The sequence below is a fragment of the Poecilia latipinna genome, unplaced genomic scaffold (genome assembly GCF_001443285.1).
Source record: "Poecilia latipinna isolate Pla-1442-1.1 unplaced genomic scaffold, P_latipinna-1.0 Scaffold2394, whole genome shotgun sequence".
NCBI lineage: Eukaryota > Metazoa > Chordata > Actinopteri > Cyprinodontiformes > Poeciliidae > Poecilia > Poecilia latipinna.
The window spans coordinates 29,350-56,647 of NW_015115010.1; the positions used below are offsets into that span (position 1 = coordinate 29,350).

A 27,298-nucleotide genomic window follows, 5' to 3' on the forward strand; every position below is an offset into this window, starting at 1 on the left:
GACTGGGATACAGCCATGAAAAGCATTGGATTATACCAAACTGTGAGGTACTTTTCCTGAACAATGGCTACAACACAGCATCTGAGGAGACCCAAGTGTGGCTGAAGACCTGGTTCTGAAAGTGGAGAGCTAGGGCAGGTTGAAGCCAGAAACCAATGCCTGCGCCCAGAACATTTCTGGTGGCATCCACCTCGCTGCCCCTGTCGCTGGGATGGGGCTGGAACCTGAGCTTGTACGTGGGGATGCTCTTTGGGCTCCTGTTGCTGATGCTGCTGCTTCTCTGGATGCTCTTTAAGCAGCTCGGGAACTCTGTGGGGAAATCGATGCTACAGCCCGCTCGCTCTTTCAGACAGACTTGCACTGATCAAAGGTTGCAGCGTGTGTTGTGAAGGATGTGATAAAAATCTGCCAAAAACTGCCAGGACTTGTTGGAGAGCTTGAAGGTGCCTTTTCAGACTCATGTTTAAGGAGGCTCATTTGCTCTTAAACACTGCTGTTGCCTCACAAAATAAAAGATGTTATTTAGAAACCCTTTTGTGTATTCTTTGACAGCTTCAGGTTTACTCTTCTCAGACATATGTAGTCTTTATTGCATGCTTCTTAGTAATTAAAAATACAGTTGATTTTGTGCTGCAGCTATTCCTTTTCATCTCACCAGTCATCTTAGGCAGCCAAACCTAAACAACTAAAGTAGTGAGTACAAGCACAAGGCAGAATTAAATCTGCATCCCTATTGATGGCTATTAAAAAGAAGCTTTTAGGGGGCAATTTGCACTCCTCTCATCTTATTGGTGAAATGCCAGAAGGATATGGAAGAGGTGTGCCACTAGCTATCCTCCACTCCCCTGTCCATGTCCTTGTCCACGCCAGAGAACAGAGCAAATGAGACTCTTGTGGGAAACAGATAACATCAACAGCAAGTGTTCACAGGTTTAATGCTGTTTGATCTCCATGCAGGATGCACTAGTGGTTGTTGTGCTGTGCACAGGTGGATCAATTGTTAGAGCTGGAAATATACTCCATTAGTTTAGAGTGGCTTGATAAATGTAGCTATTAATGTGTTTTAGCTTGGGTAATTAGTTAGAGGTGGAAGATGTGTCTTTTATTTTCATGTCTGACAGGAATCTATAGACTCCTGACCCTCAGGGAGAGAACTGCCATTATTCTGACAGCTGATTTCCCTTCTGGAACAACATAATTAGTCTAAGATTCACGGTTCATTAAGGTGATCTCTCAGGGTTGGAAACATTTCTCAAAGGCTGACATGTTTGCATATGAGAGTAACAAAGTCAATTAATTCGAGGGGTTTAAGCAGTTGTTTAGTTCAATGACAGCAATCTCGTAATAATTGGTGACATAAAAGGCAAACATCCAGTTTAAAAGCTGGAACAATAATCCGACTCCCTCAATTCTCAAAGCTCATAAATACAGATGTGACAGTTGAGGCAATTTTCTCTTGTGACAGCTGGCAAGAAAACAACGAAGAAAATTTCCCCAAACGATTCCTGTAAACATTTTCTCCCAAGGATTTTTTTAATAGTCTGCCAGTAAACACATCATCTCGCAGCTTTTGTCACACCAGCAACTCTTCAGGGATTCCTCTTAAACAGGTTATTTCAAAAATAACTGCTGTCAGCTTATCTGCTGCCTTCAGGAGACCTGCAGATTAAAGATGTATGGCATGCTTGGATGCATGTTTTCAAACCGGGCTCTCTCACTTCAACTTATCCTCTGATATTATAACTAAACATTCTGATGCTAGATGTTTCATTTCTTTTATAATTCAAAGAGCTTAGAAAAATGAAAAGCTAAGATGTTGATTTCAGATTATCAACAACTTCTGCCAAAACTACACAATTCAACAGTTAAAAATAACCTAGATGAGGAAATTACTTTAGAGATAAAGGAAAAACAAAATTATATTCAAACTTATAATACCGATGCTGATGCATAGGCATCACACGTTTTAGCCGTGCAGCTGGATTATTTTCCAAAGGCAGACAAATGTTGCATTTTATAGTTTTTGACCAAAGTAAGAGAGAGCACTGGACAAATTATTAGAAATGTCATTTGAATAATATTAAGCATCATATCAGTAACAAGCACTGCAAACAAGTATCAAACACATCAATATTGCTCTAGTTTTAATGGGGGTATTGGGATGAAATTCAAACCAGGCATCTGTAACAACAAAGAGACCAAGAAATTTATTAGAATCAGTTCATAAATTAATTTATGTTCACTAAAGTGGAATGTAAGGTAAAAAAAAACAACTGAACAAATGTAGGTAAGCAGCTAAAAAAATTGAAGAGAAAGTTGAGGGGAAAAAAACTGCAATCAGTAACTATTTAGAGAGCAATTTTACCGCCTGTCAGTGCAAACGGCATCGCATGGTTTAATCCTAGCAGACGGCTTATAGAAAGGTTTCATTACCAAGGTGACACACAAGAAGCATCTCAAGACTGGTAAAGTGATGTCTCTGGACCTTTGCAACCTTATTGATGCAAAACATGCCTTTGGGTGTAAGCATGTTTCTGAAGGTGTGCATCTCCCACTAATCACCACTGGAATCATAATCATAAAGTGGAAAGAAGACTGTCACCCAAAACCAGCTTCCACTAAGAGATCTCTCACAGTGGAGTTGAAAGAAGAATTTTTAGAATTGTCCAAGTGCCTCCATGTACTTACAAAGAGCTTCAGGAAGACTTTGAAACAGCAGGTAGTTTTTCATGAAAGCATATAATGCATTCAGCCACCATGACCTCTATTTCCACTGCCTAAGAAAAACATGTTGGAGCTCAATTATGGAATTAAAGCTAGCATTTTGCTGAGCCAATAAAATTCTTCAAAATGCAGTCAGGTGAGCTGGGAAAAAAAATTAAACTCTTTTTATGCTAACCAGAATGTTTGAATCAGAAAATGCATGGACACACCCCTAAAATCACCATGCCAACAAAGAAATTTGGTGGCAGAAACATTCTGATGTGGGGTTATTTTTTAGCAGTGCAAACTGATATTTAATTGAGAGATAGTGCATAAAGAAATGTACTTAGATACTGTTGATAATAATTTGGAGCTGAAATGTGGCTACATGTTTGACCCCAAACACACGCCAAAGAAATTTCTCAGTTGGTTTCAGAGAAAGTAAGAGAAAACTCTTGCGAATTCAACCAAATCCAATAACTGCAACAGGATCAGGGTACTTCCAGGTAATTCTAAAGCCAAGGAAAGGGCTCAGATTTCCAGTGAACTCAGCTCAGCACCTGATGAGTTTAAGCCCTTTTATTTGACACTTCATGCACAGTTTACATCAGGCAGCTGTTTTCATCCGAGAGGGAAACTTTCCAAAAATACTTAAGAGTTTTAGATTGACAAAATAAATTAAAATTAAGAGGCTGATGACGAGAAAGACTATTTTTCTGTGAAAAAGTAATTTATTCACTATGACTGATAGAACTCTTTCCACATTGATAGTGGTAACAGTTAAGGTCATTTGCATGGGTTGAGGTCTACTTAACCATTAAGAGAGAACCAGGTAATATTCGTTGACATGGAGCCTGCTCTCTGCTCAAAGAAGGTGGCAAACAGAGGCCATAAGTGGCAGCTGGGGAGCCATTTTGACTGATGATGGTGGTTATTGTTTGTCAGTCAACACCGGACAAATGGACCTGCCTGCAAGCAGCAGTGTTACCCAGCTGTTGAACACAGAAGCTTTCATGAAAACACTCTAGTGTTGTTTTGATACAGAAATTTTAGGAAAGTAAAACCAATCAGACGTTTTTAAGCTTCTGTCCTTGAATTGTTTCTGAATAGCTGCTTTTTTTTCTCCAAGTAGAACAAAATTCATTTTGGCTCATGAGAAAAGCACTTGAAAAAGCAGTTTAAGGATATCACCTTGGTGATATTATGTTAGGGATTCATTAAAAATTAATTTTAACAACTTCTGGGAATAGTTAATGATCTTTGCTTTGCTTCAAATCTCAGTTAATCACACATTGATTAGTTAAATTATAAGATTCAAATGTTTCACAAAAATTATTTGATTTCAATTTTTCATGTCAAAGTCTAAACATCAGAACAAAAGAATGCATTTTGTCTGAAATTAGTTTGGTTTATTGCCGTTTTTCTCAGTCTCTGTGGTGCGTTTTCCACATCCCCACTAACATTTGCACAACTGTTATTACATTTCACAAAATAATTAAAACAAATTGCAAAACCTAGTTGATAACCAGCAAAAACATGTCACTTGATCTAAATGATAGTTCATCCTACTTTTTGCAGTTTGTAATTGTTTCAAGAAGAGCACTAGCTGTTGTGCAAATGTTTATGGTGGTGTGAGATAGATGTGCAGTGCCCAGAGAGTAGCTTGTCATCCATTGATGTTGTCCAGATAGCAGTCTAGAGACCAAATCTCCATAAAATGGAGAGATTTTATGTAAAAAAAAAAAAAAAAAATCTCTCCATAGGATCTAATGTGCTTGTTAGCCATAGCGCACTTGTTCATTGTGATTAAAGGAAATTGGTTTCATGTCAGTCTGGGAGTATGTGATATAAAACGATGCGCTCTGTTACCGGATCACCTCCCAGATGGTGTTCACACTCTCATCGTCTCACAAGCCCTCACTTTAATTAAGGTTTGCTGGAAAGGAGATGGCAACCAGGATATATGAGCTATCACTGTGCTGTGCTGGGCTCTCTGGTCCCATCAGGAATCTTCTGTTTCGGTCCTGGTTGCTTTAACACACGTTTACCTGCCTGATAGGATGTCAAAAAAGTAAATCATATTTAGGGAAAATGAGAAATAGCACCAAAGTAGTGACACATTGGTGATTTATTATTAAAAATATCAACAACTTCTCTTGGACTCTCATCCATCACAATGAAAATAATTATGGAATATGAGATTGACCCCCTCTAGACATTTGCTTGGGCTCTGAAGCTCCACTTCTATTCCGTAAGCATAGATTCTACATATTACCCTACAAATAAGGCATTTACAGACAAAATACATTTCCAAAATATTTTAACATTTGAAATTAGTTTGACATGTTTGGGTAAAATACACAAAACATGTATTCAATAGTGCTAGTTCACTGTGTCTGAATTTTGATAGTATTTCATAATGTTTTTGATAATTAGTCACTGATTGAACTCATATTAGGAATGTTAGTTTGGCAGGGCTTAGCCCCAAACATAATCAGGAAAGAAACAAACACTCATTCCCGTTGATGGTGTTTTTCTGTCATTTATGGTCATTATGTCCCCATCCAAACATTACATCTTGTCTTGGCGTTTCCCCATCCTTTTTGTGTCTTGTTATTTTACATTTTCTTCTTATACCACTAAAAACCAAGACATTACTTAAAAAGCTCTTAAGCTGAGCCATGCTTGGTGTGAAGTTTGTCAGACAAAGAAACATTTATGGTGTGTCTCTGGGGAATGAAGGCGTTTGTTTAATGTCTTTTAAAAAAGACACACTGAGGTGGATGCATGGGGTCATTATCTCTTGTTTCACTGATGTGGAGTGAAATGCAACACTTCCAGCAGATGAGGTGAGTGCCTCTTGCATACTTTCTAAGTTGAGGAGGAGCTTTAAAGACCATAATGATAATAAAGAGCTCACCTGAGCCACAGATCAGCTGTGAGGAGAGGAAGACACAAAGCTGTTGGTAAGAACAGAAACCTGTTTAGCTATTTTTCATCAAAAATGTTGTTGAATCAATTGTGTTTAGGCATGATAACTCACCAGGACGAAGTTTAATCTGTTTTTTTTTTTTTTTGCCTTTCAGTTTAAAACATCCATCCAAGAAAGATGGAAAGTTCTGTTTGCAGTTGTTTTATGTTTTGACTGAAAACAATAAAAATGTTTCTTTAGTAGCACCAGCTTATAGTAATAACTTCTGTTTTACCCAAGATCTAAGATTAGGTGTGGTGTGTTGAAGTCGCACAACTGGGCTAACCTTTATGTTTGACTAATGAACTACATGTTGCCTCTGAAAGGTCGTTGCCTAATCACCTAAATGGCTCTGACACGTCAGGGTCTTCCTCATTTCCTCATTCAGAAACACAAACTTTTTTCTTTCTTACCCTAAAAGCCTGATCAGTTCTCCAGTTTCTTTTTAATTGGCTACTACTGTACCGTATATGTACAGATACACTATCTTTTAGCTGATCCCTATTTCACAGTTAGAACTTTCCACAAAGAGGTGCTCATTACTAAAACAGGGGTTTTAGTTTCCTGCTGTATACTTACATAGCAGAATAGAGAAAAGGAGCACCTAAATCTGATACACTTGATTTAAGCTGTTGAGACACCTTAGACTGTCTGATGAGGATAAGTACTAAGAACTTAGTTTCAGCTGATGACATCGGTCTAATTTGTACCATATTCAATTACATGTTTATGGAAACACTATGGGCACAATGGACTGAAGTTTACAGTTACAGTTTTGAGACAATGCTGCCCGGTAGCATTTTGGTTGACAAAGAAGTGGTTTAGTTCTATAAAGAGCATGGGAATTATACAACATTTTAACCCCAACCTGTATTCAGATCAGTTTCATGTCTGAATAGTTCATTGTGTGGGTTATGTTATAGCCTTTTTGGTTCTTTTAGGTGTAGTGTTACAATGATTAATCTTAAAACCAAGACATTTTGCCAATGTTTTGGTAAGATGACCATAAACAGAACCCTGACTGCGAGGGATAGGAGACTATATTTTCTACTTAGTCTTTCAATTTTTTGATTGATGCTGCAGCTGAGGAAAATGTTTTATTGCTCTTCATGTGAATAGATTTTTTTTTCTGGTCAACACTTTTGAATACAACAGAGTACATTTTTAACACCCACATGACAGAGCTAAAGGTCGAGACCTCAAACTCGATGAGTAATGGGAAGTTTAAGGAAACACCATCAATGGTTTTAAAACTTATGACAGCTTTGATGGCCATTGTTAGTGATTAATAGAGCAGCTGCTGAGTTATTTGCAATCATATTCAGCACATTAATTTTTTTTTGCAGCAGCAAAGTAAAGCATTTCTGACATTTATTATTTCCAGCAAGACAAATTGTTTCAAAAGCCATTCAGGCCTAAAGTGTTTGCTCTAATGATTGTTTGCATCATATTTAACACTTGGTGGGTGTTTCTGATTTAAAACAAAATAACGCTTAAATATTTCAGGGAAAAAAGAAAATCACAGAGTATGAATACGAGTGTTTACTTTTGTTGTAATTTTTTTTAGAATTGAGCAAATAATAGTAAACAAAGACAAGATATATATATATATATATATATATATATATATATATATATATATATATAGAGAGAGAGAGAGAGAGAGAGAGAGAGAGAGAGAGAGAGAGAGAGAGAGAGAGTGAGAGTTTGGAAATAATGTTTATCCTTTTTCCCTGCTTCTGTCTGCAGGACTACAGAGGCAGCGTTAGACCTTTTGTTCATTTCAATGCAAAACATGATGCTGAAATTCTTCATAAAGCCATGAAAGGAATTGGTAAGCATGTTAAATGGGGGAAATACTTAAATAAAAAAAAAAACTTTTCTGTAAACATAATTTTATTTAATACAGAATGATTTAAAATACAATATCCACAAAGACTACAGTAATAACTGTACATTTTGCAGCTCACACTTTAGTGATTTTTATTTATTGTGATTTTTGCAGTGAGGCTGTGAAGTACAAACGTAATAAACTGCAGTAGAAAACAACTTATTGTGATAGTAGCTGTCATTCAAAATAAAATTTACATCAGCATTCAAATACACATTGAAGCTTTGCTCCAGCTCTGACCAGCATTACTATTTTGATGTATCGTCACATTCCTTCCAACAACTGTGATATCAGAACAGCTTATTTTATGTCCTATAAAGCAGAAACTATACAAGTTATATAATCAGTGCTTTACTAAAGTTTAACTATGCAACAGAAATGCAGCTGCCAACATGAACACCAATTAGATTTCCTGCACAAACATGTGGCTGTCACCTTAATTAATAATAATAATTAAAAAATCTAAAATGTTCTTTCTTATAATTTTGGCATTTGGCAAATACAAATAATTTTGGAAATCCCAACTAATCTAAAACAGAAAAAGTTTGGTCTGATTTAATATCAGACAGTGGAGAAAAAGGTTTAACCATCATTTTATAGCATGTAAATATCTGGTGTCAAATGAAGCTTGAAAGGACTTTCAGGCCCCTCATAAAATAGTAAGCTTCAACAAAAATACATAATTGGTGAACAGCATGATATGATAAAGAAATGACACTGAAAGTGAACATTTTCAGTGTCAATAAACTGGGAGCCGAGTTGATATTTTAGTAGTTGGCAGTCATTTGAATGATGTCAGCCAGCATGCCTAGGTGGGACCCATGTGGGGGAAAGGAGGGCTGATATATGGGTCCCATATGGGTTTGTCCGCGGGTTCCACGATGGCCCCACATGGGTTTGCTATGTAGGGCCACAGCCCACATGGGCCCTACATGGGCCCAAATGGGCCCTAAATGGACAAACCCATATTGGCCACCACCATATAGGGCCCATGTGGGCTGTGGCCCTACATGGGCAAACCCATGTGGGGCCATCGTGGAACCTGCGGACAAACCTATATGGGACCTATATGGTCTGCCCTCCTTTTTCCCACATGGGGCCCACCTAGGCATGCTGGCAGCTGCTACGGGCAGAAAGGAAGTTAGATATTCACATACAATCACATTGTAGCTGCAGTCACTTTTTCACAGTTTGACTCAGATATAGATAAAAATAAATAAAAAAAACACTCAGTTAAAGCTATTTGCTGGTCAGTGAATCAACAAAATCAATGGACATCAGCAGATGTTTTGTACTGACAAAGGACAGTTTAAAAGTGAAAGAGAAATAATTTCCTCACCCGACAAACTTCATCATGAGAAACTACACCTGCAGTCGCGTTGGTGGTTTGGCTGTTGGCTCCCCGTTCCTGTCATGGCATCAGCATGAACTGTGTTTATCCTTTCCTCAAGTTTATAATCCTTTGGTTGGCGAGAAATATAAGACTTTCTCTCCCACGTTTCTTGTATTATAATCTCATACATTCAACATCTTTCTAAGCCAAATATGTCGAATCAAGATAAAAATGTTTCCTTTGTGTAACAATACTGCATCAGATGCCAGGGATTCATGTCACACATTATTACCAATATGTGCTCATCACTTCCTGTTTTTTAAGAGAGGTGAGGCTACAGATGTTGTTTTGTTGTCAGGAAGTGTTTTTTAGAAAGGGTTATTATAATTCATTTATGTTTTATAAATTTGCCCTTTAATCAAGTGCACCTGATTAGCAGTTATTACAGAGGTATCATTAGGAGGGTGACTTATAGTTAGCATTAGTTACCAGCTTGGCTTTTGATGAAGCCATGTTGTGATTGTTCATATTGTATTTTCTCTGTTGAACCAGGTAAGGTTAAGCTGAATCTTTGTGTTATGGTTAACCTTAGAATAGGAACCTTTTACTGACTGGTGGGAGTCCATGTTTGCTTGGAGATGGAAAATTATTTCTCCAAAGCCATCAGACTCACCCACTATTAAAATCAACTTTATTTGGAGCATCTGAGCACAAAAATACTATATGTGTTGAAATGGAGCAAAATATGTAGTTTGTGACTGATATTTGGCCCCATTTTCAAATATAAATTATTTAAGCACAACATAAATGCATAACTTGTAATTAATTTGTTTTACTACTATTATACATCAAAACACAGTGTCCATAGTTTTTACAATAAATGTATTTCATGAAACTGTGTTGCAGGTACAGATGAAGATGCCATTCTCATGGTTCTATCCGCCCGCAGCAATGATCAACGTCAGCAGATTAAAGCAGCTTATAAAAAAGCCTATGGGAAGGTGAGTTCTGGAAAGTTAAATGGAAAACTAGCAGCAACTGGCTGTCACTAACCTAAAATATAGAGATAATGTTTTACTCCCAGGATGAACCTAGAAGGGAACATGTTTATACACTACTTAAAAAAATGAATATAGAAACATTTATAAAGAAAAAAAAAGGGTAACGCTTTATTTGAAGGGGGGTGCATAAGACTGACATGACACTGTCATAAACATGACATAACCCCTGTCATGAACATAAATAAGTCTTTATGAATGTTTATGACATTTGTCATGAAGTGTCATTTGGTAAATAATGACACTTTTAATGTAAAGTTGCTCGAAAAGTTGCATTGAAAGTCCATTAAAAATGCCAACTTTGCATTAAATTATCATAATTTACAAAATCATGCAAAGTTGCCACTTTTAATGTGTTGTGTCAATCTTATGCACACCCCTTCAAATAAAGTGTTACCAAAAAAAGCTTCTAAGAACCAAGTGTAAGTCAAATTATAATTTAAAACCTCAAAGTTGATTTTTTTTATACCACTGTTTAGATCCATATTTTTAATCGACTCAACATAATTCAAAATCTGCCCAAAATAGTTAAATTTTTGCTCATTTGGGATTTATTTGCACCCTTCCCTGAAGTTATTCTTACTCTATTTAATTTTATGTCCTGCATAAATTACTTTGTCCATGTTAATTAAAAAGAGACACATGCTGCGTGGAGCAAGATAGTGGACACAGACATGTTTTTCTGATATGTATGTAGTTCTAATTAAAAAAGGATTTTCACAAAACAATGAGCAGTGATCGAGGATGAAGGTGCACTCATGCATTTTGTGTTGTCATATCAGTGATAATAAAAATGTGAAAAAGCCTTGACTCAATGTTTAGAGCCAAATCCTTATAACTACCAGCAATGTCCACAACAAAAGTTTAATAACTGTTCACCTATCATTTCAGAAAAAAAAAACAACATTTAGGTAAAGTAGTCCCCATAGAGCAGAAAGCTGCACAGATTGTTATAAAGAAACTTGGACATTTCATGCTTTAATGCTCCTCCTGTTCTGTCTCACTGTCAGTTTGTTTTATGGCCACCTGTGGAGGTTATTACTGGTTCCCTACCAAAGATAATCACTGCCTCAAGTATAAGTAGAGAAAACAGAATAAAAAGATACATGAGAAAATTGCAAAGTACCCCCCGGAATATCTTTGAATATTACAGCATTATATCAAGCGAGGCCCTGAAGAAGTCATTTTTGTTTTCAGCACTATTTCAGAGCACCTTTATTTCGTGATATAAGAATCAATGGCGGCCCTATGCTGGTCATTTGGAAGAAATATATCTAAAACCAGAATTTACAAATAAACAAATTAAAAAGTACATTTTTTTTTTTTTTTTTTTTACTTTTCAAAGATATGGTCCAGACAAATGATAAAAGGAAAGATACCTAACCTATCTAGTGTAATGAATGATTATTTGTAGGCAGATTTAGGTTCTAAATTTGACATTTAAGTTGTTAAGCAATTAAAGTATCATTCAAGTGTTTTGTGATAAATAACTATTTGCTGAAGAACAGCCTGAGGACAGACATGTTTGTGAATCTGGGTGGAAGGTTAGTTCCTCTAGTAATGAGTTATTTTGTGGATCAGCTCAGGAAACAGACTTTGCACCTGCAGCTAAAGAGGGAAGAGCTGAACAGATTCTTGGGGAAAGGTTATTATGTGATTATTTTTGTTTAAATCTTTGTATTCCATCCATCCATCCATCCATCCATCCATCCATCCATCCATCCATCCATCCATCCATCCATCCATCCATCCATCCATCCATCCATCCATCCATCCATTTTCTGTACACCCTTCTCCCTAGTGGGGTCGGGAGGTGCTGGTGCCTATCTCCAGCGAGACATTTTGGGCGAGAGGTGGGGTCACCCTGGACAGGTCGCCAGTCTGTCGCAGTTTGTATTCAATAAATATGATTAATTTTACCTTGCTGACTCTTTTTGTGCTGGTTTAATCCTGATTTAGGGGAAGTTTACTGTTTTTAACACTAGCTATCTAACTAACTATCTTCTGTTAAGCTAACTGTCTGGCGACAGATAGCTACAGAATTGTTACACAGTAACTGTGATGAGTAAAATCTGGTTTATATTTTCATATCTTTGACATATGAGTGACCCTCAGTTCTCTTTTTTTCAAGTACCGTCTAGACTTTTAATTTGATTATTTCAACCTGCATCACTCATTTTGCCAGGATGACTAATACATGGTGGGTGTAGATTTCTACACAAATACATTTATTAATGATTCTGGTCGTCTTGTTATTATTCATTCTGTGGCGGCAGGACTTAGTCAGTGCACTGAAATCGGAGCTCGGCGGGCTGTTTGAGAACCTGATTGTGGCACTGATGACACCGCCTGTCTTATATGATGCTACTCTGCTGCACAAGGCTGTGAAGGTAACTAAGAAAACTTTTCCTGAAATGCTTCAATTTGTCCAGGTTTCTGGTCTCATGTGCAAATTATTCTGAATTCCCAGACCAGGTAATTTGACATTAAATTTCAACATATAAGTCCCTCTTTTGCTGTTCATTATTAACAAAAGGAACTAGTCTAATCTCATGAAAATTACATTAAGGTGATTTTTTCCCCTCATAAAAAAATCTATTCTGTCTTAAAAATGGATTAGATGTAATTCTAAACCTTTGGCTCATTTAGGATGCACTGACTTATGAATGGGCAAATTGGTTCACATCTCCATCTCCATTGGTTGTCTGGTAGCAGCTGCTCTCCTTCATACAGCAGAAATACTGAGCAGATGTGCTGCTGCAGTAATTCAGTCATAAATGTTTAAAAATAAGCAAAATTTCTGAGGAGGAAAGAGGAGGGATTTGAAGTGTATGGCAGCCCTTTTAAAGGTTGAAATATAAGCATGCTGCAACACTTGGTGTTTTTACAATAATTTAGCTGTTCTGTATTGCTACTTTCTAAGCAACAAATGTTTTTATTCAACAGTCTCTTGATTTCCTCTTTCTTTATGTTTTTACAGTGTCTTAAAGTGGTTTTGACCAAAGATGTCCAGGCTTTTTGAAAGTCCTTGAAGGTTTTTCTTTGGACTATGGCAGTATTTATTTATTTATTTATTTATTTATTTATTGTCTACTAATGCAAAACAACACTCAAAATCCAATTGAAAAATACTTTATTCATCTCAAAGGGAAACTAAACAATGTTGTAACTCGTATTATCCAAAGTGGATGCTATTTCAGAATATACCATAAAACTTAACACTTTTGACTAATGTTCCAGAAAATTGTGATCTTCAAATAGCTATACACACCTGTTTTATAATCAATTGTCATTGTAATTTTAGTTATTACTGCATTGTTGAAACAATCAGAGACAGATCACTCATACATAGTAGAAAATCCATTTGGGTTTAATGGAGGCTTTTTCAGTTAAGTCAGTTCAGTTCATCACAACAACTCGTAGCTCTAGATCTATGAAAAGCAGCCTGTGCAATTTCAGGGAGGCAGTTAACAGCAATCAGTCCTTCGGAGTAATCATCCCTTAAAATCCTCAGATCCTTTAATATTCGTTGGAATGTGTTCATTTAAATTTAAGTCTTATAGTCTTCAATTGTTTTCAGCAACAAATGATCATAAAGCAAAATCACAGTAACATAAAAAGAACTAAGTCAGCAAATTATTCCTGTTAATAATGTGGCACACAAACCAAAAAAAAGTGATTTTGAAAATATGCACTCTTCTATAAATCCCTTTGTTGTTGTTTTTGTCCCTCCTATTTTCATTATATCACATTCATTATGTTGCTTATGGTCAGATCTGCAAATAATTATAAATATTGGAACAGCTTGCATTAAAAAATCAGAAGAAAAAGATCTTCCTGCAGTGGGTCTTTTTCATACCTTTTTTAATATGCTTCTTGTTCTCCACAATGAAAATCATCTGTAATGATGTGTCATGTTAATGCAATGGATGGCCTTTCATTTCTCTATCTATCTGCTTTGGATCTAGGTTGGAACTGTTTTTTTTTTCTTTAGCGCTTCACATCACCATCTTAATGTATTTTCATATTTAACATTAAAGCTGAATGTTTTCTTTGGTTTTCTTCTGAAACAAATAAAAACATAAAACATTTACTGATTTTCAGTAAATGTTTAGAAATGTCTCTAAATGAAGACATTTAGAGACATTTCTCCTTTTTAGATCCCGTCTGATAAAAAAAAAAAAGTGTTGTCTGAAGCATATTTATATTGTTTCATACTGAGCTCCAGTATTCATGCACTCTGTTTGCTTCCCAGGGTGCAGGGACTGATGATCAGGTACTGATTGAGATCTTGGCCTCCAGGACTGGTGATCAGATTAAAGATATCAGCAAAGTCTACAAGAAAGGTGATGCAATGAGGCAGACCAGAACAGAGAAATTATGATTACTGGAACTGCAGCCAGGGAGTGGAAACCATGATGGATTTCACCCCAGAAACATGAAACCAGTTTTGTGAAATCCCCTTGATAGACTTGAAAACAGCCTTTAAACTGGTTTAAATAGTTTAAATCATGTAAGGATGAGATTTAGGTAGGTTTAAGTGGGATTGAGTTTAATTCTTGAATGATGTCAAGTAAGTCTGCATATAAATAAAGAGGAAGGTTTTACCTTCAGCACAGTAAGAAACCAGATTTTAATCTCTTGCATCATCCTCTCCTTCTACATTTTTACTATGTTATTCAGATGAAAGAGACCAAATTCTGATGCCACAGATTAGAGCTGGTCAACACAATCCTTTTCACATAACATGGAAAAAAGGTCCAAAGCCAAAGAGCTGTGTTTCTCTGATCTGGAAAAAGAGACATTCCTGCTAATCAGTTAATCAAATCATTCCTGTTGTAGCTGTCCTTGGAAGATAGACCACAATCGATTGCATCCATAAGCAACCATAATGCTGTGAGTCTAAGCTTCCTTTTGTTTCTTTTTCTCATTTTTCCTTCAGAGTTTGGTGGCAAACTGGAGAAGGATATCAGCAGTGACACCGGAGGGAGCTACGGGAGACTGTTGGTGATCCTGCTGCAGGTAGAGAGCGGACCGCCTGGGAAGATCATGATAATGAGAGTCTCTGGTGATCTCATTACAAAGTCATGAGAGCTTTAAGTCTGAAGTTGAGAGGTGACTGGTAGATGTGTTTTTTTTTTTTTTTACTAGTGACAGTAAGGTAATCCCACAGTTCTGGGACCTTCTCAGGATAATTTAATCTTCCCGGGTTAGGTTCAATAGCACCCTGAGTTCATCCACACTGACCTACTTTTGATTCTGTTTGTCACCTTGTCTCTCTGCTTCTGCACCTGCCTGTCCTCTTACATTTCTACTGCTGTTGGCTCTCCAAGGGGAGCAGGGAGGAGGGAGTGGAAGAGGATAAAATTGAAAATGATGCCAAGGTAAGAAAATACTAACATTTACATCTGCAAGCAAACTAAAAATGCATGAAGAAATGCATTGAATATTGATTGTTTTGGTTATTATCAAACAGTTTTCACATTTTGCACCAATTTCGCTTCAAAACACATATATTATAAATGAGAAATATTCAGATTTTCAAAACTGAACTAATGTATTTGAACTGGTATTATTTCCAAAAACAAAAGAAATATGTAAACTTCTACATGATTAGATTTAAATCTTGAAAGATCTCTTCATCACTCAGACCCAATTTCACCTTTTACTATATCAAGTAAGCACAGAGTAGTTATGACAACAACAAAAAGAAATACATTGTTGTATCCATGTGATTTCAATGGGACTGTATCAACAGTGTTTACTAATCTAATGCTCTTCATTAACTAATCATTATCAGTGTGATCACCTTTGTTTTGGCAGTTTGTAGTTCTGGAGCATACAGATACATGGTAATAACAATAAATGATGCCCACTAATGTGGTGAAGGTAACAGTTTCCAAAAAAATCTGCAGTGAGATAGACTGTTAATAACATTCTAACCATTTAAGACAATGAAACAGCAGACCAACGGCGAGGTCAGATAACACACTGCCCGAAGATATTTCAAGAGATCCCAAGAGCTCCATTCTAGACAGTACAAGCCTCAGTTAGGAATTAAATGTTTACAGACCTGACATGACAATTGTAGGAAGATGATTGAGGAAGAATAACAAATCTGGAGCTTTGGAAAGTCACTCTTTTATGTACTACCGTGTTCTTTGACCAGATTAGAAGAAAACATGGATGTCTGGCCCTCATGCTCAGCACCATGTTAGGAGAAAACCAAACAGAACCTGTCAGCACACACATCTCATACCAACACAGTGGAGAGATGATGACTCAAGATTTCTTTTACCTGCAGGTCCTGGGCATTTTGCAGTCATTGAATTTACCATTAAGTAATCTGGACATAAAAGTATTCTCCAGCCAAATTATGAGATAATCATAAACAGTATGTTGGGTTAGAAGGCCAAAAAAACAGCAGTAAATCTGAAGCAGACAGGCAGAAACAGGAAATAATCAGTGTTTCATTTTTTGCTGTACATAAAAGATAGACAGGGACAACTAACTCTTCCTCCATATGCTGCGCCTCTTCTCACTACAGAACATTAGTTTTAAACACATGGAACTGCATAATCATCCTTTATAGATGGACTACTCCCCTCATTTGCACTTTACTACTCCGATAATAGAAAGCTATTAAGCTCTATGACAATACAAATTGCAAGAAGAGACTCCCCGGACCTGCTGGGAATTTAAGAGTCACCTCCACATTCATTTGGTGACAGTTTTTACGTCCTGTAACAAGCAGCACAAACAGCTTTGAAAGGTGAAAATGCAGAGGTGCATTCTAAGCAACAATCTAGAGGACAAGTATAGTAAATTAAAGATTTATTTAAATTCCATAATCTTCTTTGCCAACATGTTTTTCTCTGAGCTTGTAGAGCAGCTAAAAGCAAATCTGTATTTGTCTATAGAGCAGCCTCGGTCAAAATGACAGAGTATTAACCTTTGGTAAGAGGACATCTACTTTAAAAGTCATTTTTCTAATATGAAGCAGTGAAATGGGATCTAACACATAAAACCTTTTCATAATGTGTCTGTAAGAACATCACAGTCAGCTTTTTTTAACTAAACCATTCAGTGATCACTTCAGGAGAAAATTACAAGGTTCAATGCGTTTATCAAATGATCATGGTAATTTGTCATTTCCTAAAATGTGAGTTGTATGAGAGGAAAAATTGAGAAACTATCATTTAGCTGCCGAGAAATAAGCCTAAGTTTAAGAATTTCTCTGTAACAGCAGAGAAGAAAGTGAAACAGACTTATCCTCGGGTGTTTCTTGTCAATGTGAAGCCCTTCATTACTGCTGTCACACCGGCTCTGCCAGGTGGCTGCATATGTGTGAACACAGGTGTGTGCTCTGCCATTACAGGACCTGTATGCCGCCGGTGAGGGGAAGTTTGGCACAGATGAGGAAAAATTCATTACAATTCTTGGCAACAGGAGCTCTGAGCATCTCCAGAAAGGTGAGGTTTGGCCATGGCATCATAATATCAGAATGCTCACTTGATGGTTGCTGCCCTTTGATAAGCAAGGTGGCCCAAATCTCCAGATCTCACAACACAGCACAGATCCAGGTATTATAGTGGTGAAATGCACAACAGCCTCAACCTCAGCAGCTCTCCTTTGGGGCAAATATTGTTTACTGGAGTTGCAGGTCACAGAGGTGAGGCAGGTGGTGAAAGTTTGAGTGGTAACGAGTCAATCTGAGGTTATAAAGTTAGTTAGGTATAAAATGGATGAGTTTGGACAGCAGAAAACTCTGTTGAGATTTCACTTTTTTTCTCACTATTAAGAGGTTTAAAGTCGGAACATTGTACAAACATTTGAGCCTGGAAATCCTATATTGGAAATATCTTCATTTTCACTTAAACTTCAATGTTTTCCTTTTGAGTAAAACATATAACTTTCTTAGTTTTTGATGCGTACAAGAAGATCTCTGGCTCTGACATAGAGGACAGCATTAAAGGCGAGATCACTGGGAACCTGGAAGACTTACTGCTCGCTGTAGGTAAGAACCACTTTTTCTGTCTGTTCCCAGACCCAATGACAAAGACCAGTACTCCCTCTTAGTTTTATGATTCTGGCAGACATATTTTAGTAACATTTAGACTTGACAGTTTAACACAATTTCATCTTAACACTTTTTAAATTAAATCTCTTGTTCATTTTCTCCACAGTGAAATGTGTCAGAAATGTACCCGGATTTTTTGCTGAGAGCCTCTATAAATCCATGAGGGTGGGTACCGATATTCCATCCACACACTGCAAAAATAAAATATCTCTTCCACATTGGGAAACTAAAGGACCAGTTGCAAATTAAATAGTAGAATAAATAACAACCCTAGTATTTTCTTCCACTCTCATTGCTGGTCAACCTTTCTGTCCAACTCTCCACAAGAAAATAAAAGGTTCCCTGCGTATATCAGGGGTCCAATGTAATACTGTGTAACGTCATAAGCCATTGTTAACATCTGTATATTTTCTCTCCAACTTCTCAGACTTTCTTTTATTCCCTTGAAATTGTCTTGATTGGGCTTTCTCAATATCTTTTAAAGTTTTTTCTTTGAATATTGGCCACTTCCTCCCCCATTTAAGTTGCTTTTGAAATGTAGTCACAAGCCTTTAGTATCCCTAGTTTTTATGTGCAATTTGGAGGTGTGTGTAAGAGGCCTGGGCATGGCATGACATTTTTTCTTCTTAGAAAGTGGGTGATGCTTTGTTAGACCAGGAAACCACATTACTCTATTGTAGAAAAAAATAGAAGAATATAAAGGACTGTTTATACATGAAAGATTACATTTAATTCACAAAATAAAATAAACTTGTCAGAGATTATTTTTGTAACTTTTAATAAAAGTAACTTAACTTTGAGCATCTGTTTTATTGGGTATGTTTAATGTTCAGCGGGCTGGAACTGACGATGACACCCTGATGAGGATAATGGTGACCAGGAGCGAGGTGGACATGCTGGACATCAGAGCAAACTTCAAGAAGATGTATGGACAGTCTCTTTACACTACCATCCAGGTACAAATCACAAGAATTCAAAACGTCGATATTATTTAGTTTTTTGATAAACACACTAAATATTCCAGTCCCATTAGAAAAGACAGTAGGATGTAGAATCATCCGTCCAGTTTTCACCTTGCCTACATGTACACATCCATCCCACTGCATGGAGCTGGTTGTGGTGTGGGTGGTGTCACTGGTGTGATGGAGGAGGGATTGCTAATTTACTTTAAATGTCTTGTTCGCTGTGATGAGACTGCTTTCCTGCTTGTCAACACACCGAAGTGAATTAATCTTTTCCCCTGGGACCAGATGTTCCTACAGAGAAGAATTATCACTCTCTTTCATGTGAATCTCCCAAATCTCTGAGACAGAATAGATAAATAACACATTAGCGAATAACCTTTGAATAAATGGAACAAAATGCATTCTTGATTACCATTTAATTGAATTGAAAAGCTATTATCTTTTGAGTTATCCTGTTTATAAAATCATTTTGATAATTTTTGAAGAGATATCAAAAATCTATTTTTTTTTCCAAGAAAAAAAATGTTCTCACTCCCAGCTGGCGTTTTGTGTTAGTTATTTTATTCTTTTAGTTATTTTTATTCATTCCCATGATTCCCTTTTACCCTCCTAATGTAATTTTAATTGTATGGCATTTTGCTGCTACATAATAAAACAGGAGGTTTATCTCTTTGAGCTGCTAAAAGTTCACACAGACATGGGTTTTACATCAATCAATATATTTTTTTTTACTTCACATTGTAACTTTTCATTCTCTGACTAAAAATATAACTAAGGTGGAAACTTATGATTTAATTTCTATTTTGGATCAGTAAAGTATTTTTGAATTTGAAACTAATGGCCATGATTGCAAAAAGCCAAATAGATAACTTTTATGACAATGCAAACTTTACCCAGACCAAACTGTCTGGGTATCGCAGACAATTTTATTTTTTAAAAGATGCTGGAGTTTGGGATAATATGTTTGCCTTTTATAATCAATAGAAGACAGTTTGAGCTTTCTCTTTCTCTCTCTGCTCTTCACTCCTACCTGCATCCATTTTTCATCCATCATTCAATCTTTTCAACTCCTCTGAGATTTGGGATTGTAGCTCAGAATAATTGTCCAAACATTGTCTTAACCCAAAACGTTGTGAACAAAAGTCTAGAAAATAACAAATCATAACAAACATAACAGAGCTACTCCAACATGCTGCCTCCTTATTTCGCACAATTCAAGAAATATCAAGAAGTTACTAGAATTTGCTCCAGATCTTTGCTCATTTGCTGCTTTCAATGAAATTATATAAAATGTCTGACATACATTTTCTTTGATTCTCATTTCTTATTTGGGTAAAAACAGTTTGAATTAAATAAATTGAAAAGAAATGAGCTATAGTCATGACATTATATGTTTTTATTTCCGAGGCGGAATAGTGAAGACGTTTTAAAAACAGAAATTTGGCACAGGTTTAAATTTATTGTGGATTTTCTTAAAATCCCAGAGTCAAGATTATTTATATTTGATCAAATATACAGATTTACCTCACCTAATATTTGTCTCCAAGATAGTTGCACAGAAAAAAATATTGGCTATTTTTTAGCCATGAGCAATATTCTGGTATGATTCCAGTTGGATATTTGACACTTGAAGAGATCATTAAAACTGGTTGCTTTCCTGAAAGGAATCTAGGTTTGAAATATGGTTCCGTTTTTATTTTTATTTGTATTTATTTTTTTAACTGAATATGGAGGTGTTCCAGATGCTTAATGTTAACCTGTTCTATTTGTTGATGTGTGATTATTCTCTTGTTGGAAAACTAATTAGAAAATAATCTATTTTAAAAATTTACCAGTACCAAAAGCACCAAAACAATCCCTCAATTTGATGCTACCTCCACTGTGGTTGACATCTGTTATACTTTAGCATGCCTGAGATTTTGCAAAAGTCCTGGCGAAAGATCCTAACTGAACAATTTAAATAAATGTTATCAGTTTTGATAAGAAGAGTGTGCAGTATCATCAATCCACCCTGGAGAAATAAGAAAATAATCAAATGATTAACCAAATTTGACATGCCATTCTTTCCCCTGATGAGTGTTCGAGCTTCTAAACCAGCAACATAAGTTTGACAATTTTGCATAAATTACAACTCATGAAGAGCCTTTTCTGCCATGGCACGATTTTCCCCCAGATGTGAAACAGTTGTTCTGCTTCTGCCAGAAAGGACATAACCAGTTTGAGCTTGTGTGTTCTGCTGGAGGGTACATCGCCATGTGGAGAGGAGGAGCAGGATATCCAATCATGGATCCCCACACCCACACACGTCACATTAAGAGTCATTGTTACATCCAAAGTGTCTCTGGAAAAACACTGAAGGGAAATTGATCAATTCAAACACAAAAGGAAGAAGATTTTTCTGCCTGTGACTAAAAAGGGTTCCACATCTTTTCTTTTTGTAGGAGGACACAGCAGGAGACTACCAGAAGGCGTTGCTGTACCTCTGTGGTGGGAAGGATTAATCATGTTTGAGGGATGAGACTGTTCTACTCACAAGGGATTAGATATTAATCCATCTTCTTTTTCCTCTCTGACTTTACTATTGATTGAATAGTATAACAGCATATTTGCAGGATGAATGTCACATACAGTCTACTTCATACATGCATTAACAGCAGCCCTTTTTTAGTGATCAGTGTTGATGCAGGCTTCAATTTAAAATGGAAAATAACGAATCTTATCCTAGATGATAAGTTAATCTAATATGGATCAGCTTCATCAAGCTCACATTCATGGCTATTGGTTACCTCTTTTATGCTTTTATTTTAGAAGTTAAATCAGCTCACAGAAAATAATACTGCTGATCAATTATTTAAGCAACATGTCCAGAGCACTGCTGCTGTCATTAATTACAAATGAGATGCTGAAATCCAAACCTGCTGTCAGTAATCAATAAGTAATAGAAGAGCATTACACACTTGTTGGCTTAAATTAGGACCTTTTCATGAAGGGCACATGCAGTAAGCAACCCACAAGAGACAAACGGCCCGCTTCGCTGAAGCTGGACCACAGGGTGGCAGCAAAGTTCAGAATCCGCCCCTAATCTCAGCACAGTGACCCAACAGAGTTAACTCTCCACTGTAATAACATTTGTTTTTAACTTAATATGCTTATTGAAAGTATTTAAAGTTAAATAGGTCTCATTGTTCTTAAACTGTAAGAAATTGTATGGGTTTGTCACACATACCATAAATAGTTTAATGTTTCTGAATGTCTTTCTGCTTTGTTTGTCTATTTCTTCATATGTTACTGATTTTCAAATCTAATATGTATAATCTTTGTGAGTATTTAAATAAATTATGAAGCATTGACCTACAAGTTTCCTGTAATATCCTCTGTGTTTCAGTGTTTTATAGTTCCATTATAAAGATGTGCACTATGACTTTCATCAGCTGTGGAGCATTTCACACTGCAACCAGCAGCACATGGTATCGTACCAATAGTACATTCTTGTGCAGTTTCATTAATTCTTTTAATCCTCCTCACCTGAGGCTCTGTTCAAACCTCATTCGTACTCATACAAAGGCATTCATATGAACATTTAGGCCATACACACACACACACACACACACACAGTCCCTAATCTACTTTGTGTTAAAAAGTGTTGGAGTGTGTTCTCATTTATTTTCAATTTGACCGACTGAGATTTATCAGCCAATCAGGAGCTGCAGGCAGTCACACCACCTGTTACTCCACACTTTGCTGGGTCCACACAGAAACTCTAGCTTTGTTTCTAATGTTTCAGAATAAACTTTGAAGAATTTGTGGTGTACAGCAGGAACTGAGATTACTTTTTCATTAAACTTCTTAAGTGGTCAGACCAGGATTGCAAGGAAGCCATAAATTGCACAAATCCAAAGAGTAAATTTTTTCTCAAGTTTAAGCCACATTTCAAGCATCAATTCAAGACTTTAACTCTTACAGAGCAACAATTAATCAGGTTTTTAACACACTGAGCATCAACTGCAAAATAGTCATTCTCTAATTTACAAACATATTATATTAAAAACAATAAATTTACTTAACATGGTCTTACTATCCTTTAACAAACAAAGATATTGCCTGGTTTTCTGCTCAGTCAGAGCCCTAATGAGAGATAACTGAAGACAAAGCCTGTAATGTCCACTCGCCATAAAAGTAAAAAGATAGAAATGTGCAGTATCAAGCACAAAAGAAGTGATTTTGCAGGCCTGTGTTGTGCAGTTATTTGAAATATCTAATAATTGTTTCATTAAACACATGGAGTCATCTGTTTAATTCCTGGAAATATCATTTCTCTGTGTGTTGATATGTGAGTTTTGATAACTTGTCAAGAGGTTGGCTCAAGGTCAAGGATGAGCTGAGAGGCCCACGCTGGACCAGGTAAGGTTGTTTAATACTTTTCTATTTATTTTACCTTTTATATCACTGTTTTAATCTGAAAAAACTTATCAGTTTTTTAAAAGGTATTTATTTTTTAAATTAGAGTTAAACCCCAGGAAGCAGAAGGTTTCAAAGGCTACAAAGAGATTTAGTAGTTTCTTGTGACTGGATGTTTCATCCCAAAAAGTAATACATTTTATCTTTATTGAGTGTGAGGTGGTAAGTATTAGTCTTTCTTGTTTGTCAAACATCAAACCAACCTTTAATTATACTTAAAAACCCTCAAGTGTAGAGAATTGTTTGAAGTGAAAATAGCATAAACTACTATTCAGACATACATCCGCCTTTCTTTTAATGGACTGCACCTGTACAGTATTTTGAGAAATTAGTTTAAAAAAAAAGACACACCAGCTGTGAATCAACAGAATTAGGTGCACAGAGGAGCTGCAGCTGGACTACAACCATCACTTCACTCAATAAGCTCAATAATCATTTGCAATTAAAATGGTATAGTTTCCATACTCATCTTAAAAAACATTATTTGCAAATCTGTTGTTTGCCCAGCTTTTAGTTTTTGATACACCTACATGCCTCAATGCTGTTACTAAATAAATATTCTATTCTATTCTATTCTATTCTATTCTATTCTATTCTATTCTATTCTATTCTATTCTATTCTAGTCTAGTCTAGTCTATTCTATTCTAACCAACCTTCCCAGCAGCAGCGGTGTTCTGCTTTCAGCAGATGGGGTTTTATTGCATTGCCTGGAGTAAAATTCCTCTCTTAGTACACTTGTGGATTTCCTGCAATCCTCCTGACTTTGTGACTCACCTCTAATTTTCTTTTCTCTTTAGCTACATTGCTTAAGACTTTCTTTTTTTTTCTACAATAACAAATTTCCAACAAAGAGCAGAAGGGAGCCTGCTGAGATTCTGAACTCGATGGATATCAGCTGTAGGGATTGCATTATGTTTCAGCAGGAGTTCAGGACTAAATCAAGAGAAAAGTATAAAGTTATTCCCCTCCTAAAATCCCAGTCTGGCCTCAGGCCACGATGGTTTCTGAAAGTCTGCTTTTTAATGACCTCTGTCTGACTGCTGAATGCTGATATCCACACTCTGCGTGCTGCTGATGATTCAAGTATGAACAGATTATTACCAGTAGGAACTTTAACCTACATAAAGACCAAAAGGAGACAAATCTAAAAATATGCAGCCTGAAAATAAAAAATAACAGTTTATAAAAGCTGATGTTTATTTTCTTATGTAGATTTTCAAGGTTGAAATCTGTCTAGAAATTAAACTGAAGCCCTCTGATTGAACTTGATATTACACATTCTGGCATAAAATAAGATAACATTACCCAGCATGGACACTTCACACCTAAAGACATTTGAATTAATGTACGGTAACCAAGGGAAACATACAGAATTAAAAAAAAGATTAATAACTAAAAAAATGATCAGCTAATCTGATAACTGCCCAGATATTTGGGGTGCTTTCACCAAATTTGTTTGTTTGCCTAGAAACAAACAAACTAGAGTTTGCCTCTCAGCTCAACCTCCCCAAACAAAGTCAGGTTTGTTTGAGGAGGTTTGAATGCACAAACTCTGGTCCGCCTAGCAGGTTTTGGTTCAGTAAAAGTGAACTCTGGCACAGGTTGATTGTATATGTAAATGGCAAATAATATAACTTGAAAAAAATGTTTCACCAAGAACTGAGCCTTGGGGTACACCCGCATTAATTTTTCAAAACAATAATTTCCCACAACAGTTCACAGGCTACAAAGAAAGATTTAAACTGCTCAAAAACACATATTTCTGATTACCCATTACTTATTGTTGTTTAATATGTGAAGTGCCTTTTTAATATGCAGTACTGCTTCATTAAGAGTCCCCATTAAGTAATGAAGACGAAACTTAGCTTGTGTGAATGGCTTTGATTTATTTTGGATGGATTTAATTGTTCATCATCACAACGGGAAAAAAAAAAGACTTTAACGTTCACATAACATTTCGGTTTCTAACATATAAATACATATTAGTATGCAAGTATGTGCAGTGACTATCACTTTGCAAGTTCAGTCTCTTATGATCTTTTTACAAGACCACCAGCTACATGAAGTATTCACTTAAATACTGTATGTTCTGAAGTGACCACACAAGCCAAGCTTGTTTCTATCTCAGCAATCATAATTGTTCACCATGGTGGAAAAAAATGTGCAAACACTAAACCAGGAGTCGCTGCAGAACTCTTTGGCCAGTTTCTTGTTCTTAGGCAGGCAGGATTTGGCGGTTGTGACTGGAGCTGCTGGAACGTAAGGCGAAGGAGTCACTGTCTTCTGGGAAACTACGAGCCTAAAGTGAGCCTCTCTGGGGGCATGTTTGCACATGCCTGCCCTCACCAGTAACTTTTCATTATGACACAGGCTGTTTTGCTTCTTCAGAGCCCTGGTAATCTGCTTCCAGTAGAGCAAAGTGTTGGACGTATATTGGGGACAAAGAGCTGGTCTGCCCACATATCTACAATTGAAGCTCTTTTCCCCCTTTTTGCAAGTAACGAAGAGGAACAACGGATCATTGTCTGTTGCAGTCCAGGTGCAACGTGAACCATCTTTGGTGGCCAGTTTGTCTCCAACAGGTTTCACACGACTCAGTCCTGATCTTTCCTTGCGATGTCCTCTGTCCTCCCGTCCTCTACGTCCGTGACTCCTCTGACAGCTGCCCAACATCATCTGATGGGAAATACAAGCGAGCACCATCAAGATGGCTATGTTGGTGAGGAGAGCCATGAAATCCACAGAACACACCCTGCAAAAGAATTCATTAGAGATATGACCCATTATCACTCACAATGCACTTTTCAAAGAAAACTGTTTTAAGCCTCTATTAGATTAACATTCTGGAAGAGTTGAGAGAATAATCAAACTTTTTAAAATAACATTTCACTCCTATTTGAGTTTGAGAAACTGAGGCACTGATTTCAAAATTAGATTTACACAAATATTGTAGGTTCATAAAAGAGAACTTGTTTAATCTGAGTTCAGTTTACATTAAAATATGTATAACACTTTAGCAAAAAAAAGAGAAGCTTTTGCTGTTGATTTAAATACATATAAAATGATAACTATTATGCAAAAACGGTATTCTAACTTTACAACTCTGTTAAAAATACAGATACAAATTTTTAAGACTCTTAAATGTATGCATGTCTATAATAACATAATGTTATTAATTTGAAATTAATACTGTGTTATGCTAATACACCAACTGAATAAAATTTATTGTAGATAAAGTACAACTAAAGACTTTTCCACCAGTAGCATTGGTGGAAAAGTTCCACAGAGCAGGTTTACTGAAAAAAATTGGTCAAACTTACTTGGCGTTTCCAGAGAAAGTTCAGTTTGCTGTCCTGACACATTTGAGCTCTCGTCTTTTCTTGCAGGTTGCAAATGCTGCTGCAAAGTCAGCCCTCCCCTTCAAACTCAGAGCCACACACACAATGTATCAAATACAAGCACACACACCCACACACACACAGCTACACCCACACAAGCACACAGGCACATGCACGGATATGCATATACTCAATAACAATGTCCAAGTGAATATCCTTACTGAATTCAAAAGTCTTTAGAAATAAATTAAGCTTAACTTTCTTCCAGGCACATTTGGCCCCAAAATAAAACAAATTGACTTTACTTGTATTAAAATCAGGTACAATGACCCATACATAAAGATAAATCAGCTGAATTGTAATGCATTGTGCCTCAATCTCTGACTGAAAGGGAGTAAATGTATACACACACACACACACACACACACACACACACACACAAGCACTCATCCTGTGTGTACTTTTAAGAGATATAGTAATTGATATTGATATATATGTAT

The 27,298-nt window shown here is 36.5% G+C and overlaps 2 protein-coding genes across 3 annotated transcripts; one reads left to right on the forward strand and one right to left on the reverse strand.

The window, feature by feature from the left end:
* Window positions 1-155: 155 nt before the first annotated feature.
* On the forward strand, window positions 156-22,277 carry anxa5a (annexin A5a). The gene is made up of 12 exons (XM_015019244.1): window positions 156-311; window positions 7,424-7,508; window positions 9,805-9,899; window positions 12,233-12,346; window positions 14,212-14,302; window positions 14,899-14,978; window positions 15,290-15,340; window positions 17,335-17,428; window positions 17,878-17,973; window positions 18,143-18,201; window positions 18,870-18,992; window positions 21,443-22,277. The coding sequence occupies exons 1-12, from the start codon at window positions 156-158 to the stop codon at window positions 21,500-21,502; spliced, it is 1,104 nt and encodes a 367-aa protein (XP_014874730.1). The 3' UTR covers window positions 21,503-22,277.
* A 3,049-nt stretch (window positions 22,278-25,326) lies between these two features.
* Window positions 25,327-27,181, reverse strand: fgfbp1a (fibroblast growth factor binding protein 1a). 2 transcript variants are annotated; one of them, XM_015019247.1, is made up of 2 exons: window positions 26,781-27,181; window positions 25,327-26,136 (listed from the first exon to the last, which is right to left on the reverse strand). In XM_015019247.1, exons 1-2 carry the CDS (start codon window positions 26,820-26,822, stop codon window positions 25,585-25,587), a joined length of 594 nt encoding a protein of 197 aa, XP_014874733.1. In that variant the 5' UTR covers window positions 26,823-27,181; the 3' UTR covers window positions 25,327-25,584. The 2 variants fall into 2 exon arrangements, with proteins under 2 accessions (XP_014874733.1, XP_014874732.1); XM_015019246.1 differs by having other exon boundaries at window positions 25,327-26,212; window positions 26,781-27,177.
* Window positions 27,182-27,298: the final 117 nt, after the last annotated feature.